Here is a 19,557-nt window from a genome sequence, read left to right on the forward strand (position 1 = left end):
GGGTGAATTATCTGGTTATGTTCAAAGAAGACGTAGGCAGCGTTGTTTTTGTAATGGTAGTTGAGATGGGGATTTTGTGTTGCATGGCAGTAGCTGACAGCTTGGAAGAGGAGTATAGATGAGGTTCCAGGAAATGTAATGCTGCTGGTCTCTTACAGGTCCCCACAAAGTTGAATCTACAAACCCCCCCTTCCTCTATTGGCTTCACTCTTAACTACTAGACAGTGAATTATCATCCATTGGGATGTTTCATTTATGATTGTTTTCCAATTCTCTTTTTTCCTGCTGTAAAATCATTTTGATTGTTTTTTCTCATTTGTAATCTGTTGTCTCCATCAGCACTTCTGCTGTCATATTAGGCCTAAAAAACTGGCATTATCTTTGCAAAGGAACTAGTTCTCTTCTTCCAAGTCACTGTCATCTTTGCCACTAGTCGATTCGTGCTCCATGATATCCTAGAAAAAGTAATTATCTTCCAGGAAGTAATTCTGATCCTAACGCTTGTTTTTCTCCTACTTAACTATTGTTTCTCTTTCTTAGTTTGTCTTCCCACAGAGGTTATTACTCTCTTACAATTCAGTCTCATGCTTCTTCCCCACTCCTCTTTCAGCTTCCTTTCTATTTTCATGTTTTCAAATCTAGTAGGCTCTGAGTGGAGTAAACTTTCTATGCACTTCTTTCCCAAATCTATATTTTTTTGACATGTTCATTTAATTCTTTTATGAGGCAGTTGTGTAAACATGTCCCTTTCTTCACTATGAAACTGTCATTTTCATTGTGTGAAGTTGAGTCAATTTTGTGAGCGTTGGCTGTTTTGCACAAGTAAACATCAGCAATTTTGCTGTACCCATCACTTGAAAGAGGAGGCTCTTTTACTTTTAAAATACAGTAAATAGGACATGCTGCATGTCAGCCAATAAATCTGCATTCATCCACCCTCTGTACATTTTGAGAGATAGGATGTGGAAGGAAGCGCAAAGCCACTATCACCACCAGGATATCAGGCACCTTTTTAAAAACATACAGAGTACAAATTTGTGCAAAGCGTAGTTGTTAAACTGTGAATAAAATGTTAATCTCTGTTGGAATTTTATTTTAAGTCAATGTTTTTTTTAAATTTCAACCTTAATAGACATGTTTTATGTAGGTTAAATTATATATCGCATAAGGGATCTGTTATTAGTAATAAAAACTATAGCAATTTTTGGGGACTTGGGCCGAAGTCACGTTTCGATTTGCACAAATTAGAATTACAAAATCAAATGGCTGGATTTACGACTGCACGGAATTTTCAAAAGGTGACCTTACAGCATTAATTGTTTTAATCTTATGTAACAATACTCTATGACTACAGAATACTGTGCTGGAGTAAATCCTACCCAATTCGTGGGCATTTCAAGATAGCCTTGAAAGTTCATGAGTTTAAAAGGACCCACAAACTTCCCTCTGACTACAGACCTACTCCTGTGAATGTCAGAAGCAAATTCCCTACCTAGGTGAGAAAGGGGGCAGAGCACCATAAAATCTTGTTGGAGTGTAGTGTACGAGGTTTCGCTGGATAAAAACACATGGCATTGCAGCAAACATAACTGTGCAGAATATACTCGTGTTGGAGAAAAGGCGTGTCTATGAATTGAAGAAAAAAATAACTTTTCCAAGACACACATGTTAAGCGAAAAATATGGCGCTGGACTCCACTTATAACTTCAAAAAGATTTGTGAACACCAGATGGACTTAAATGAGCACCCCAGGGAGGTACCTAATCTATAGATGCAGGATTACAACCATGTTTATGAATATGGTCTTTTGTTTTCATATATCTGATCCAAAATCCTAAAGACAACCATAATACAGAAATTGCTTTAGGATAATGTATAAAACATTAATGCGAAAGGCATTACAGGAAGATCGTGTAAATTCGGGTGAAATACTTTATGCACGGAAACCGGCAATATTAAATGAGGCCCCTAACGTAGTTGATGAAGACAATCATTTTAGCTCCTATCATACCTCATAATTCAAGATACAGCCGGAGACCTTTACAAGTAGCCCAATGTATACAATGAGTCCATACCTTATCATTGGTTGCTTTGGATAATGTGGTGGTTCCTGGCTCTGGATTGGTTGTGGCTTTTTTGTCACTTGCTTATAAATGTTCCTTGCTGTCACCCAAATCCACAACATGGTTGATAGCGTGGAGTAATGTAGAACTATGCCCACCTGAAAGACAAAAAAGCATTTAGGTAAAACAAGTATTCAGATTGAAGAGCATGGGAGATAACTTAGACAATATTTCTTCACAGAACCTAAATAAATATGGTGCTTTGCAAGATCCTGCCCTCCTGGCCCTGTTTGTTGTACTTTGCAGTTTCCATGTATAAGAACTTGGGGGTATGGATAGACTCTAGACTATCCTTTGAGACCATGATCAAGAGAGTTGCAGGCAGGTGTTTCGGAATCCTCAGAGTATTAAGGAAAACCCTAGATATTTTACCTCTGGCGGCAAGAAAAACTCTGACCCATGCGCTTGTTATATCAAGATTAGATTATGGAAAACTGATGTATCTAGGTGCTAACAAAAAAGGACTCCAGAAGCTACAATCTGTTCAGAACGCAAAGGCCCGATTGGTTCTGAATCTGCCAAGACGAGCACCCTCGCAGAATGCACTGGAGAGACTACATTGGTTGCCCATCCAGAAATGAATTACATTCAAGACACTATGCATCGGGCATAGCATCTTGCAGGGCAGATGCCCAATGTACCTCAGTGATCTTATGACCCCCTACAAAACAGAAAGACAACTGAGATCCACCAGGACCCATTTGGTGAAAGTACCGAGGATTAGGAAGGCACGAATGGGGCCTCGCTCTTTTGGCTACTTGGCAGCAAAAAGCTGGAACTCCCTACCCTTGTCCCTCTGAGGTTCTGTAGCGATCCGAACCCGTGAATTCGGTATCATAGTACTGACACGATTTTGGTATCAATGAACCGCAAATGATCCATTATATACATGACAGTGTTTTCGCTGCGCAACTAGCATGAATTCACTGGAAAATAGGGCATTCTGTCAGTAAAGTCATGGCACCCATTTTAGTTACGGCATCCATTTTGTTTCTTGCCCTCACATAGCCAATGAACGGACGATGACCCCGGCAGGATCACCTTGTTAAGGACACGTAAGCTCGAGCCCCGAGAAAGGCTGACGCTACATGACTAGGCAGAATCAAGCTGCCTCCCTTGCCTGAGGCCAGTCCTGCTATACTGGTTCTCGTGTCCGTTGTCCTGACTGAAGGCCGAAGACGATTGCCCTGCCCGTTTATGATCCATAAACACCTCTTATCCTACATTTCAATCCTTTGCACCTGGCTCTGCTCCTTTCTTTCTGGGCTTTTACAATGGGGAGGTTACGATTTTTATGATGGGGAGGATCAAGTAGAGAATGAAGAACTGACAAGAGAGCCTGATCGAATACCGAAAACCTACAACTAATCATTGTTTGATATTTATTTATTATCTGTTTGGGATACCGGGTTGGGCATGAGAAATATTCGTGTAATGTTGCCCCAAGACATTTTTCTTGTATTTAAGAAACAACCCACTTAATGCAATTCGAACAGTCTCCTAGATTCTGCCTCTGTGTGGTTCCTATGATTTCTGTATCCCTGCAGTAAATAAACCTTGGTCTTTGACGCCGCCATCGAGAAGCCCGTGTCTCTGTTTGTTTGTGCACCGGGACAGGGGGAACTCAGGGGTCTTCGGGTGTTGTTTCCCTGACACCTCTGGACTCTTAAAAGTCCAGAACCTCAAATTGGCGCCCAACGTGGGGTGACGTCATCCGGTACCGGTCCAAAGCCTGAAAAGTTCGAGAAGTTTCGTGTGAAGATTCCGGAGGGAGGTACCCCGCTTCATCGATCCCTGCATGTCGTAAAAGTGGCCCGACGATCTCTTCCACGACGGTTCCCGTTCCCAGACGGCTACAGAGGACCGCTGCCTTGACTGTCGCCCTGTCTTGGACCCGAGGTGCAGACCTTAGTACGGCGAGACGAAGACGGGTTCTCCTTGGTGACGTCTTCCACATTTCAGTTAAGTATTAAGTGGGTTGTGCTCAGTTTGGTTATTCGGATACGTTTTGGATTTGTAGATTATCATTGGTTGCTCTTGTTAAGATAATCTTGGTATTTGGTATTGGTTCATTTTGGTAGGCCTAAGTTCTCTGCGCATTTTGGTTGGAATTTGTCTTTGTAGTCATGACTAAGGGTAACAATTGTTTTTTGTCCTGGTTACGTTGCAACGGGGATTCACGGTTGGAGGACTCGTGTTTGGTTCCTCCGATTGGGACTCCTACATATGAGCTCTATTGTAAACATGGTGTGGGTCCTATTACGTATAATGAAGTATGGGTCCGTTATACCAAGAAAGATGGTGTCCTTAGTTGGCCACCGCATGGTAGTTTCGAAACGGAAATTCTAGATAATTTAGAAATAAAGTTGTTTAAGAGAAAAGCCCGGCCGGCAATGTTTGATTCTTTTCGCGTATGGCGCAAAGAAGCCAAACAGAGAGAAATTAGGAAAACAAAGAAAGAAAATAAAGAGAAAGGGTTGACTTTAATGGAGTCTGCTAGGCAGCTGCATGTCAACGAGACCGAGAAAGCAATGGAGATGGCGAGTAGAAAACATAATTTGGCAATTGATAAATGTTACCCTGTATTGCCATCTTGTCCTGCTAAGCCGATAGAGGACCCTGAAAAGGATCCCCTGTTGTCTTACCTGTTGAGTTCACCTCCACCGTATGCACAGGGTATTACAGTACCACAGTTACTACATGTTGTACAGCCAGCTGTTGGTCAGCCTGGGATAGGTGCTCCACTCCCTTTGAATCCAGCTCCTGTCTTTCCCATGGGCAATGATCCTACGGCACCCCCTCTTCCTGGGTCGCCTATTCCGCCTTTGCCTATCGTTTCGCAAACTGCTTTACCTACTACTCCTACCCTTACTACTTCATCTGCTTCAGCTGCCCTGTCCCCAAGCCCTGTCATTCTGACTCCGCTTTCCGTTCGTCGGAAAATAACCGACTCTGTAACTAATATATTAACCCCTCTTTACAGGTCCTTAATTGGGACCCCCGTTTCTGACTCTATACAGAGACGTAGCCAGCTTCCTGGTCCCGAGAAACGAGAGACGTTAGATTCGACAGCTCTTAGGTGGATGTCGAAAGCTGCGAAGTATGATGCACGAAGAGTATTAGACACATTTATGCAGTGGAATGAACCAACTCAACGTTATGTTTTTGACGTGATGTGTTCTCTTGTGCGTGAGGAATGGGAAGATGATGACTTAGATTCCGTCCCTTCTGATTTAATAAATATTCAGCAGAAATTTGCCGCAGGAATGGTGATAGGTTCAGAAGTAGGGAGAGCGATAGAATTAATTTTAGCTTATAGGGATGAGTCCCCTTTTCGGGCGACAAGAGACCCTGATGGTACACCGATAACTAGGAAAAGACGAGGTCAGTATCCGATGAGAGAAGTTCCGCCCATATGGCGCGAAGCAGTTGCCGCTGATGTGAACTTGGGTATTGCAGCTGCTCCAGCACAATTCCAGAGAGTGTGGATACACATTCCTTGGAAACGGGCTGAAGTATTAGCAGTAAAACAAGCATTACCAGACCCTCGTAAGAATCCTGCTGGTTATTACAAAGAATTAACACAGACAGTCCAAGCGTGTATCATGAATTTGGCAGACATTGAAATGCTGTTTGGTAATGTAGTACCACAACCTATATGGGCCAAGATTCGGCAAGAGAACCACCCAGTCGCCTTAGGAGGTGATTGGCCAGCTATCGTAGCGGCAGAACGCACAGCAGGTTGGTGGAGCTAAACCTGAACCTCTGATTGCTGACTTACCTGGCAGAATAATTAACCTGATGAAAACGCTGATGCCAGCGTTACGAGTAAATTGGGATAAACTATCAGCATGCAAGCAAAAGAAGGACGAAAGCGTCTCTGACTTCTTCACTAGATTTGAAGAGACCTTCGTAGATCACAGTGGGCAAGATATGAGTACCGAGGGAGGTCAGAGATTGTTTGTTGATAAGTTCGTGTTTAATTTACTACCTGAGCTTAGTAACAAGTTAAAGGATTCTGAAAGTGCATGGGCAGTGTCGACGACAGCACAGATACTTGCAACTGCTCAGTATTACGAGAATAGAGAGAAAGAAGAGAAGGAAAAGTCAGAAAAGAAAACGAAAGATTTAAAAACCAAAGTTCTTTTGCAACAGGCATATCCGCCTCGTTCGAATCAGTCAGACTCACAGCAGCGACCCCAGTTTCAGCAGCAGCCACAATTCCAGCAAGGGACGGCCCAGAGATTTAATTATAGTTTTCCCCGACAACAGTTAGCATGGAATCAGTGTGCCTATTGTAAAAAGGAGGGTCATTATAAGAATGAGTGTCCAGTACTACACCCACAAACTAGTGGTGTCCCAGCTCAGAGAGGTAATGTTGGATTTATACAAGCTCCTAGAGGTAGAGGGCGTGGTACGATGACACCACAGGCTGATCGCCAATCGAATTATTTCGACCAGCGAAATGTACAACCTACGCAGCCAGGTAGATCTCCACAGTATCATGTTGAAGATTACTATGATCATAATGAAGAGATTCAAAGAAACGAACAATAGGACAGCCGCAGGCAGAGAGAGGGAGTAGTATCAGTTCCAGTTGATCAGAGTGGACCTTATGTCACAGTAGTTACCTCAGGCGTGGTCGAACCGTTTCTGTTGGATACTGGTGCGGCAAAAAGTTCAATCATGCGTGCGAAACTCCCTGGCGCACCTTTGTCCGGCTTAACGAACACTTCAGTAGGTTTCTCAGGCGCCCCTGTTCACAATCCTGTGTCCAGTCCTTTATCTATCACTGTTGGGCCATGCGAGCTAGAAGCACCCCTCATTTTAACAACCGGTTGTAATGAGAATCTGCTTGGTTTAGACCTGTTGAAACGCCTGCATGCGACGTTGTACTGTTCTCCTTCGGGAGTACAGCTCACATTAGGTAAAGGAGTCATCTCCCCGATGTACATGTCGATGGACAAGCTCCCACCGGAGCTGCGTTCTCTCCCTGATACTCTTTGGGCAACTGGTCCCAACGATGTAGGCCTCTTGGAAATTCCCCCTTACGTGGTAAGTCTAAAAGCAAATGTTAAATTTCCACGAATCCCACAGTATCGGATTTCAAACGAAGGTGAACAAGCACTCTTACTAATTGTAAAAGACTTGATACAGAAAGATGTGATAGAGGAAACTAGAGGAAACGTCTGCAATAGTCCTGTTCTGCCGATTCTGAAACGTACTGACCCTTCTAAACCTCCAATTTACAGATTTGTGATTGACCTCAGAGAAGTTAACAAAATAGTGATTCCACAGTTTCCTGTAGTCCCAGATATCACTGCATTATTGACATTGATTCCTGCATCGGCATCATGGTTTACGGTGATCGACTTGAAAAATGCATTTTTCAGCATTCCCATAGCAGAAGAAAGTAGAGACATTTTTGGTTTCTCATTAGGAGGACGCAGTTTCAGATTCAAACGCGCTCCACAAGGTTATTGTGAAAGCCCTTCAATTTATAGCCAAGCATTAAAAACTCAATTAGACGCTCTTGTACTTCCTCATGGTGTTGCTCTGATCCAATACGTAGACGATCTTTTATTAGCCGCTGACGACAAGGAAACTTGCAAAGCAGCTACAATTTCTTTATTGCGTCATTTGTCAGACCTACATCACAAGGTGTCACCTTCTAAACTGCAATATTGTTGCCAAGAAGTGACCTACTTAGGTCATCTTTTGTCAAAGGAGGGAAGAAGGTTGACCCCAGAGAGAATCAAAGCAATTTCACAGATGACTGTACCAAGCACACAAAGAGAAGTGCGTGCGTTTTTGGGTATTACGTCATACTGTAGGCAATGGATCCCAAATTTTTCTCTCATGGCGAAACCATTGGTAGCCCTGACTGGAAAAGGTGTTCCGAGCCCTTTGCCATGGTCTGATGAATGTCAACAGAGCTTCTCTGACTTACGTGATGCGCTGTGTTCAGCTCCTGTGTTGGGTACTCCTGACTACAGTAAGCCGTTTACACTATATGTCCATGAAAGAGAAGGTTGTGCATTGAGTGTATTAACACAACAATTCGGCGACAAACAACGGCCTTGTGCATATTTTTCATCCACATTAGATCCGGTAGCCAGAGCATTGCCAAGTTGTTTAAGAGCCACGGCAGCAGCCGCAGTGTCTATTCGACAGTCTGCTGGACTAGTCATGAACAACATGTTAGTAGTCATGGTTCCACATGCTGTGGATACACTCATGAATCGAACGAAAACTCAGCACCTCACCAGTGCTAGATTATCAGGCTATGAGCTGACGCTTTTGGCAAGTCACATTCAGATCAAGCGATGTAACATATTGAATCCAGCAACACTGTTGCCGACTACTCAGGAGTCGAGTGATTCAGAGCCCCATGATTGTTGTTTCAGAACTGAGGAAGAGACAAAAGGTAGAATTGATTTGAAAGATACTCCGTTATCAGACCCAGACGGCACGTTATATGTCGATGGGTCCTGTTTTAAACTACAGAATGGTGATGTGACGGCCGCGTATGCAGTTACGACTTTGAGTACGATTGTTGAGACTGCAAGAGTGAGTCAGAATTCTGCCCAAGCAGCAGAATTAATTGCATTGACAAGAGCGTGTGTTTTAGCTGAGGGAAAGAGAGTGAATGTGTTTACTGATAGCCAGTACGCCTTTGGCGTCGCACACAATTTTGGGCGTCTCTGGAAAGAAAGAGGTTTTCTCACGTCCCATGGAACTAAGATCCAACATGGACAGTTAGTCAACGATCTATTAGAATCCCTGACCCTACCGAATGAAGTTGCGATTGTGAAGTGCAGTGCACATCGAAAGATTACGGATAATGTTGGCCGAGGGAATGCGTTTGCTGATGAGGTCGCTAAAGAAACGGCCAAGAACATGACGAGCCGAATGTATGTTGCAACGTCTGCAAGATGGATTGCTGAATCAGGAATGTGTGAGAATACGATTGACAGTGTGAAAGCAATCCAAAATGAGGCAACTGAAAATGAGAAGAATGAATGGAAGGAGAAAACGGGTAAAATGGATCCAAGTGGATGTTGGATTGATCTGTCTGAGCAGCAACGTTGGATGTTACCTGACGCGTATGTACTTGCGGTAGTCACGATGGGGCATGGAGCGGCGCACATCAGTTCGAAAGGGATCTGTAAAATGTTAGCTCCAGTATGGAAGAACGATGGAATTACTAAGTGTGCGGAAAGAGTGGTGAAAAACTGCATGGTATGCCTGATGCATAATCCTGGCAAGGGAACCCCAACCCCAACTGGTCATTTTGCTCCCCCTTCTTGTCCCTTTGAAGTGATTCCATTGGATTATATCCACATGGACAGGTGTAACAATCTTAAGTATGTCCTAGTGGTAGTATGTGCCTTTTCAAGATGGATTGAGGCGTACCCATTAAAGGATAACACTGCCATGTCCACTGCCAAAATCCTCCTCAAAGAATACTTCCCTAGGTATGGTATGCCACGGATTGTTTGGTCAGACAACGGAAGTGAGTTTGTAGGGAAAGTTATGAAGAGTGTGTGTGCAGGTCTAGGAATTGTACAAAAATTCCACAGTGCGAACCATCCACAGTCAGCAGGTTTGGTGGAAGGGTACAATGGCACCCTGAAGCTGAAGCTTGCGAAAATTCAAGCTTCCACTGGTCTCTCTTGGCCAGACGCACTGCCTCTAGCTTTACTGTCCACCAGAGCGACTGTACATTCTCGAGTAGGGCTTAGCCCATATGAGATTGTGTTCGGCCGCCCTGCTAATGTTTGTGGAGTCCCTAGGCCAAAGGAATTCAAACAGATAGAATACCCAATGTTGATTGATTACCTTCATGATCTGACTGCTAAACTGAGCCTTATTCATCAACAGGTATTCGAATCCTTGCCTAAACTGCCGGAGAGTCCAGGTCATACGTTGAAACCCGGCGACCAGGTTGGTGTGCGGAACTTTGAACGCACTTGAAACCTTCAGCCAAGATTCGTGGGCCCGTTCCAGGTCCTCCTCGTAACCAGAACTGCAGTACGCCTAGCTGGCAGGAAAAATTGGGTGCACGCCAGCCACACGAAGCGTGTCCCTCTCCCACTCCCCTATGACAACTGGGTTAGACAGGGAATTGGTGTATCCGAGACAGAACCTGTTCCTAGGCACATCCCTTTCAGCGATGCAGAGTACCTAACGGACCATCCACGAACTAAAACGCAGAACTTTGGCACCTCAGCAGAAACCGCTCCTTTGAATCCTGAACCGAGCATTGTACAAAGTGAACACTTGTCGCCTGTGGAATCGAACATTTCTGCACCTGTGGACCAGCTATTTCAAGACCAAACAAGACCTGGAAAATACAGATATAATCTACGTTCTCATGTGATGAACTGATGACATTGCATTATTACATTTCCGTTTGATAACTGTAAAACTGTTTTGATCGTATTTGCATCCCGTACAGTCAGGAAGTTTGCTTTTATTTTTGCTATCCTCTTGCCTTGCCGTCTGGGTTACCGTAGGGTCGTAACGTGTGCCTTGTTTTAATTTACAGGGAATCAGACATTAGGTCGGTTTCTTCTGTTTGTCTTGGGAACTCCCAGGATAAACAGAGGTAAGTTTTTAACAGGTACAAACCATCCGTTGCGAACGGTTGTAGAAGATGGAGCTTCCTGAATTACGACGGGTTAAAGTCATAAAGGTGCACAAGACAAAATTATATGACATATTGTATAGTAAATGTTTCCTAATGCAATGTGCCCTGACACTTCTGATTGTTTTTATAACTCTGATAGGCGGAATTATTTTTGGTATTCAATTGATCTTTGCACCTGTTACGTCTACAGTATCTCCCCATATTTCTGTTTCCCCGACTATTGGTTCTATTCATTCTTTTCATCCTTTTCCTGCCCACGAGCAAGCTCGACGCTCTGAGTTTATAAATAACACTTTCATTCAGCTCTTGCACCAACATCAACTAGTGGTTAACACAACAAACTGCTGGGTATGTGGCCTGATACCACATACCATGGACAAGGGCATCCCTTATTTGGTTCTGCCTTTCAGTTATAATGGATCATTCTGGGCATTTCAGACCATGTTCGCCTATGCTCTAGAGACCTACCCTCCACGACCTCCGCGTTCCACCCGGTATAACTCTGCTAATAGAGCCTTGGTAAAAGGAATCACTGATATGGTGAGAGATGTCACTAATACTCCGTACATTCCCAAGGATGAGCTGCGAGTTTACATGGGGTGGAACATTACAGAATATGGCATCACTCTGGGTGAGAACAAATGTAAGAGCTCAACTCCGATCTGGGTCGTACCCCACCAAGGTCAGGTCTGTTTGCAAGGAAATGGGAGGAATCCGAAAGCTCGACTAGTGAAGAGTGACTGTATTGAAACGTACGTGTTCCCATCACAATCTTCCCCTGCATTCTTAGCCGCTAAGGGTACCTATTTTGTTTGTCAAGACAGAGCATATACATGGCTGCCCGCTGACTTCTCAGGCTCATGTTATATCGCTCAACTGTTACCTCCGACATACACTGCTGCACCGGATTATCACAAAACGAGAGTTGTGAGAGGTGTATTCAGTAAAGAGGATACTGCTGGCCAAGAAGCAGGAGACTTTTTCAAAGGTTTCCTCCCGTTCTGGGGGCCTATGGTCAACAGTAGAAACCTGCGTCAACTAACACGAGTAGTTGAATCCACCATTATCGAAACTACAGGTGCCCTTAGTAACCTGACAGCTGAGCTTCAAGCGGATCGCCTCATGACGTTACAGAACCGTATGGTTCTTGACGTGTTACTTGCAGATCGAGGTGGGGTATGCAAAATGATCCAATCAAGTTGCTGCGTTTTTATCCCAGATAATGCGCCAACAGTATACAAGGCCATCTCTAAGTTACACAAAATCTCCGACTCCATTCACGTAGAGGAAGGTGACTGGTCACTAATGGGATGGTTCTGGAATCTGTTATCTGCATGGGGGTGGAAGGTTCTAATGGTCATCGGTGTTACGTTAGTATTTTTATTTTCGTGCTGTCTCATTATTCAGTGTGGCCCTGCCTTATGTAGCGTTTGTGTTTCATCGTGCGTAAGGAGACCACCTGTTTTCGGAGATGCATCACGAGATAAAGTAATGCTACAACAACATATCAGTGACCTAATGAACATAGAAATGGACTCTGACATAGAGTGAGTTATTGCCTATGTAAGGGCAAAAGGACGGTCTGAGGTTCTGTAGCGATCCGAACCCGTGAATTCGGTATCATAGTACTGACACGATTTTGGTATCAATGAACCGCAAATGATCCATTATATACATGACAGTGTTTTCGCTGCGCAACTAGCATGAATTCACTGGAAAATAGGGCATTCTGTCAGTAAAGTCATGGCACCCATTTTAGCTACGGCATCCATTTTGTTTCTTGCCCTCACATAGCCAATGAACGGACGATGACCCCGGCAGGATCACCTTGTTAAGGACACGTAAGCTCGAGCCCCGAGAAAGGCTGACGCTACATGACTAGGCAGAATCAAGCTGCCTCCCTTGCCTGAGGCCAGTCCTGCTATACTGGTTCTCGTGTCCGTTGTCCTGACTGAAGGCCGAAGACGATTGCCCTGCCCGTTTATGATCCATAAACACCTCTTATCCTACATTTCAATCCTTTGCACCTGGCTCTGCTCCTTTCTTTCTGGGCTTTTACAATGGGGAGGTTACGATTTTTATGATGGGGAGGATCAAGTAGAGAATGAAGAACTGACAAGAGAGCCTGATCGAATACCGAAAACCTACAACTAATCATTGTTTGATATTTATTTATTATCTGTTTGGGATACCGGGTTGGGCATGAGAAATATTCGTGTAATGTTGCCCCAAGACATTTTTCTTGTATTTAAGAAACAACCCACTTAATGCAATTCGAACAGTCTCCTAGATTCTGCCTCTGTGTGGTTCCTATGATTTCTGTATCCCTGCAGTAAATAAACCTTGGTCTTTGACGCCGCCATCGAGAAGCCCGTGTCTCTGTTTGTTTGTGCACCGGGACAGGGGGAACTCAGGGGTCTTCGGGTGTTGTTTCCCTGACACCTCTGGACTCTTAAAAGTCCAGAACCTCACCTCCAGGAAAAACCTTCAGAGAAACTCTTCCGAATTTTTTTTAAACATGGCTCTTCACCCAGTAAGGAGGAATTGTTGCATGAATCTGTGAGGTACCATTTCCCGAAGTCGCAGTAATTTTTAAATGGCGCGGGGACACACTATACAAATGCAGAAATATCAAATAATAATAAATAACACTCTATGCATAGTTTCTGATAGCAGAAAACACCAAGAGCTAGAAGTTCTGAATGCCATGTATGCCCAATGAATGCACTTTCGTATATGCTAATTTAGTGTTTTAAATCAACACTTGTGGACGATTAAAGGCCCTACTTCAGTCAACTCTGGTCTCTGCCTTGAAACATTTGTCTCATCGCTTCCATTTTAAATCAAGCCACCAACTAAAATGCCGTCAGACATCTTCACAGAGATGGCTGAATTTCTGGCCATGTGACAACTGAGGGGCCTCCCTCGTTTGCAGTGCAAGGGTACGACTTGGTTCTGAGTACACATGTGATGAGTTAAACCAGATATCCAAAATCAGAGAAAGAGCAAATAAATTATTTACATGGCCCACGTTTATATGCCTAAAATGTAACAATATAAAAAAGGATATTGGATGGTGTATACGTCTCTCATGCAGTATTTCATATATTCAAATATACAAGTGACTCTGGAATATCCTACTTATTTATCAAAAGATGAGCCCAAGTCACACAAAAAAGATATGAATTATAAATGAATATGCAGGGATGTAATTTGTGACTCTGCATACGCACACATTTTCATCAGACCAAAGTTTAAATTATGCATGCCTTATTCTCTGTGCTCAACAGTACAATATTTACAATTAGACACAATTTATGCACACACATGCACACCCATATCAGCTTCGGTTCGCATTTCGTTTCTGCAAAATATAGTTGTATGGCATGACCTTGACAACTTCTGTGACACTGAAAATGCACTTCTTCACCTCCATGGGACTAATTATCACATACTGCTGCACTTTACGCACATGTAAATCACACATGCCTAATTTACAGCATTTCCTGGAATAACTTACATTTACTTATGGAAAAGTCTCTGTGAATTAGACAGGGCCAGCCTTGGAGCAAGAAAGGCCTCCTTCAAACTAATGTTTACCTCAAGCCTGCCTATGCCCACACTCCACCCAAAAAGCATATGTGCACAGTCCAAATGCAAAGTCCCATACAATAACATAACATCAAAAAGCCAAACCCATGACTAAAAAAACAAAATGACAAGCACGCTGGTAACATCTGGAATGGGGTGGGGAGGTCAAAGCATACTCTGTATCGTGCCAGCCTGCATGTTGATGGAACTGCTGGTTTCAAGGCTCTCTTAAGCAAGTGGCCCTCAGGAAACAGGGACCTCATGGAGGTGAAAGGATGAAATGCTTTCATGTGGGCCCTGGATATAGACCAATCTTTGTCGAAAAGATTTTCAGATCATCCTGACTCACTAAAGGACTGATTACGGTGGAACGGCTGGAGAACATGGCAGCCGCCAGCTAAGCGTCCGCTTGCCTCCCGAGGCACCTACGTCCCGTGCCTAAATGTGAAGGCAAAGCTGAGACCCGCAATCTGTACAATTTACGCTCCCGCGACCCCGTTTCTTTTTGCGGCTAATTTTTCTGGATTTACTTACTTTGGGAACAAGTAGGGGTCGGCAAAGGCGACATCTGTCGGTAAAAATATTAAGCTGCCCTTGGAGGGGAAGCTTGTCACACATAATAGAGCGACCCAGGAGAAGGTAGGCATTACCCCACTCACAACAATTGATAATAGCGGTTCAACCTTCCAGCGCTGCGAAATTAAGGGCAGAAGCATTAAAGCAGGCTGAGCCAAGACTAACCCTTTAGATTTGAAAATAAGGATTACCCCTCCTTGAGGTCTTATTTTAAAGTTCAACCACTGGTGCTGGATGTGGTAAAACAGGGGGAGGCCCTCAGAAAAGAGTTCCGCTGGGCAGTTGGAGTTAAGGCCCTCCTCAGATGAGATGGAGGTGGCTGGCACCCCCCTCCCTGTCACACTAACTTTACCAGTGACTAAATCTGTAATCCTGGGACCGGTTTTAACTACGGCTTTGGATGAAAGCAATGGTCTCCCAGAGGAAACCCCTGCCTGCCAAATTTGGTGGCCAGTGGCAGTGCAGAGGTGGGAAAAATTTCTGAGGATCACGGAACTGTGGGGTCTTCTGTGGCATCTCTTGAGGCGCTTTTCTCTACTCTCTTAGCAGATATTAGAAAGGGCTTTTCTGTCTTGGAGGCAAATCAAGGGGAGATCAGGCTCTTCTGTGAGTCACTTGAGAAGAAAATCGACCTCCTAAATTCCAGGATAGTGGCTTTAGAAAGCACAGTTGGAAAACTCAGGGAGGACTTGGGAGCGGTTAAAGCAGAAATAACAACGCTTAAGAGGGAGAAGGTAGTGCTTCGGGACAGGCTTGAGATGTTGGAAAATAACTCTCAGAGAAATAATTTGCATCTCCTGAATGTTCCGGAGGGGAGGAAGGGAGAAGACCTCAAGTCCTTCATCGTGACACTTATAAAGGAATCAGTACAGATTGAAGAATCCGAGGAGGACTTGAAGAAGGATATACAGAGGATCCAGAGAGACCCTTTTAGGAAACATCCCAATCGGACAACACCCAGGAAGATCCTCATAAATGTCCTCACTTTCTCCCTGAAGAAAAAGATTCTCAACATCGCATTAAAACAGAAATCCTTGAAACCTAGAGACTTCCCCTATGAAATCCGCTCTGATTTGGCCCGAGTTACCCTGGATAGGCAGTGGGAGCTGGGAAGAAAGCTGGACGACTTTAAAAAGCTTGGTGCGGTGCGGTGGCCCAGCTCAAATTCCCCGCATCTTTGAAAATGATGCACAACAACATGTATAACATTAAGTCAGTGCAAGAGGCTGATGAGCTTTTGGAAAGTCTTGGTAAAGCTATGTAATAATTAACAAATGTACAGCAAATATCTCACTGATCTTAGGATCCCGTAGGTTCAAGGGGCAGGCCTAATCTGTATTAGGAGTTGAGTTCTATGTAACATGTGATACCGTGGAAATGATAAAAAAAAGGTAGGCCCATACACTTATATATGGTCATATTTAGAGAAGTCTAGTTTAGGTAAACTGGTAGCGGGATCTTAGTCTTTGGCTTGTATAGCACTTGTATAGCACTTGAGTATAAAGGGACAGGATAGGTTGCCCTGGTGGGCAGAAACTGGACTATATTAGTCCAGATAAATGGGGGAAGGGTTCTCCAGGGAGGGGAGGTGGGGAAGGGGGATGGGGAAGCACCGGGTGGGGAGCATTGGGTTAAAAAATAAAAAACTTCCTCATTTGCCTTATAGTTTGGTCATGTCGCGCCTGGTCTGGTCTAGGTTTTCTTGGAGATGTAGTCGACTTACGGTTCAGCTGTTTAAGCCTCCATGAGTAAGATCCAGTTTTTATCCTGGAATGTTAATGGCCTGCGGGTGAAATCTAGGAGGGCTAAAATTATGCAGTATTTAAAAGATTCTCCTGCGCAGGTCATTATCCTCCAGGAAACTCATCTGTTAAGAGAAGAGATGTCTGCAATATTTAAAAACTTAAAGTGGTTTGAACACTTGATCAGCTCCAATCAGAGTGCGAATATCAGGGGTGTCGCCATTTTGATTAGAAAGCAAGCAAATGCTCGCATTCTAGATTCGCTGGTAGATCCAAGTGGTAGGTGGGTCATCGCAAAATTGATTATTCAAGGATCCTTGCTTACTGTGGTGGGCTATTATGGCCCAAACCAGGATGATCCCTCTTCCTTTAAAACCATTTTCTCAAATCTTCTGGAATTTCCTGACCCAGTCATCATGGTTGGGGATTTTAACATAGTCTTTGACCCTAAGTTAGACAAGTCTCCAAGCAGTAGAGCCAATGTTTTATCCAGGCCCCGGACATACCTTCATTCGATGATGGGGCAGACTGGACTCTGTGACATCTGGAGGGATAGGGCGGGTTCCCAGCCAGGGGTCTCTTTCTATAACAGCAAATATAGCCATAAGTCAAGGATCGACTATATCTTGGTCAGTCATGACCTTCGGGGTAAAGTTAAGGACATTGTTTTTTTTTACTCCCCATCTGTCAGATCATGCAGGTGTGTGGATGGATATAGTTTTAGCAGTGCAGGTACAACCGAGGGCTTGGACGTTTGATAGATCTTTACTCCTTAATGAACTTGAAATTAAGTATTTGTCCCAGGAAAAGGAGTCTTTTTTTAATATAAATCTTGGTTCAACAGAGACCTCGGTCGTATGAGATGCGCTTAAGGCTTTTCTGAGAGGTGTGGTCACAAGCACGGTTTGTCATAAAAACAGACATTATAGGGTGGAGGTGGCTCACATGGAGACCGAGATGAAGGGAGTAGAGCTAAGTTTGAATACAGAGACTGTCCCTGAGAAGCGTCAGGAATATCTTGTCAAACTTTTCAGGCAAGGATAAAAAGAAGGTGTGAGGCCAGTAAGCCTGCCCACTTTGAGTATGGAGAGGGGGCTGGCAAGTTATTGGCGTGGAAAGTCAAGTCTGATAGGACGCGAAATATCATAAAACAAATTAGCAGTGAGGACAGGATTACTGTGTTATCCACAGATGAAGAAATTGGGGATGCCTTTTTTGCTTTCTTTCAGGAGCTATATAAGGAGGATAGTCTAGTGGACAAAACCATTGCTATGGAGTGGCTAGGTGGGAACCAGCTCGCCTCTCTGAGCTCCTCTTGGCGAGAAGTTCTGGAACTCGATATATCTCAGCAAGAGGTCAGGGAAGCTATGTCTGCATGCAAGAGGGGGAAGGCCTGATGGGCTGCCAGATGAACTCTATAGATCTTTGGGGGAAGCAATAATTCCGACCTTGACAGAACTCTACAATTAGATATTATCTAAGGGTACTAGGCCCCTGGATTCATGGGGAGAAGCCACTATCTCATTGATCCTGAAAGCAGGGAAAAACCCGGCAAACTGTGGCTCTTATAGCCCCATTTCGCTCCTGAATGCAGACTACAAAATCTTTGCAAGGATCCTGGCTGACATGCTGGGAGCAGTTGTGGGAGATTTGCTCCATCCGGATCAAAAGGGTTTTGTGAGAGGTAGGCATTTAGCTGACCTTACTTATGATTTTGTTGGCACAATAGACTTGGCCACCACTTTCTCGCTTCCCCTCACAACAATGACATTAGATGCTACCAAGGCGTTTGATAGGGTCAGTTGGCCATATCTTGCGGCTGTTATGGAAAAATTTAACTTTGGCCAAACATTCTGCTGAGTTATTCAGCTTATATATCGGGATCCTTCGGCGAGTATTCTGGTAAACGGCAGACTGACCAACCCGTTCAAGATCAACAGACGCACAAGACAGGGCAGCCCCTTCGTACCGCTCCTTTTCGACCTATATATTGAGCCCTTTGCTCAGCGTCTTAGAGAGGAGCCTGGTATTTTACCATTTAAGTTTGGGGCTTGGGAGAGGAAGGTAGCTCTATATGCAGATGATGTCTTGATTCTTTATTCTGATCTAGATAGGTCATTTCCTCAGGTCATTAGGTTGGCACAGGACTTTGGGCAGGTTTCCGGTTATGAGGTCAATGCAGAAAAAGTAGAGGTTATGTCCTGGAACCTACCGGAGTGCCGATACCAGACCAGGTGTGACATGAGGTACTTGGGGATTAGGATTGTCCAGGACATAGATAAGATCTCGGGGACCAACTTGGCAAATGTTTCAAGGGAATGCCAGAAATTAATGAAATCATGGGCTCATCTCCCTCTGACCATTCCGGGGAGGACCAATTTGATTAAAATGGTAGTATTACCAAAAATCACTTTCTTTTTCAACACTATCCCCTTACATTTCAAACAATCAGCGATAGATAAGCTCGGGTAAACGATTAATTTATTTGTTTGGGCCTACAGAGGATCGCCTGGAAGAAGCTGAGGGGTAGGAGGGAGAAGGGGGGTCTTGCTCTCCCTGACCTGCAGTATTACGCATGGGCGTTTCAATTGTCCCATTTAAGAATGTTCCTGAAAACTCCAGACCATACGGGTGTGGGGGCTATGTTCTCCGCTATGCTGAAGGGTGTGGGTCTGTCACAGGAGGGATTTCTTTTCAAATATGGAGAACAGACGTTCTTTAAAAATGTCAGACCGAAAGTTCTACTGGGGATGGCTCGAGCATGGGCTAGAATCAAACAGCGTACTGGTTTCAACTATTTTTCTAATCGGGCCCCCCAGGGATGCCAGATTGCCTGAAAGACAAACTAGCTACACCACTCAGAGCAGTGGGA

The 19,557-nt window shown here is 44.2% G+C and overlaps 1 protein-coding gene across 1 annotated transcript in view; it reads right to left on the minus strand.

Annotated features, from left to right (window-relative positions):
• The window catches only part of ADGRA1 (adhesion G protein-coupled receptor A1), a 781,952-nt gene that overhangs the window by 213,991 nt on the left and 548,404 nt on the right, over positions 1–19,557 (minus strand). The window contains exon 5 of the mRNA XM_085606189.1: positions 2,076–2,221. Within this exon, the coding sequence (XP_085462315.1) occupies positions 2,076–2,221 (146 nt within the window). The remainder of the gene's footprint in view (positions 1–2,075; positions 2,222–19,557) is intronic.

Source organism: Triturus cristatus, chromosome 1_2, assembly GCF_964204655.1.
Source record: "Triturus cristatus chromosome 1_2, aTriCri1.1, whole genome shotgun sequence".
Classification (NCBI taxonomy): domain Eukaryota; kingdom Metazoa; phylum Chordata; class Amphibia; order Caudata; family Salamandridae; genus Triturus; species Triturus cristatus.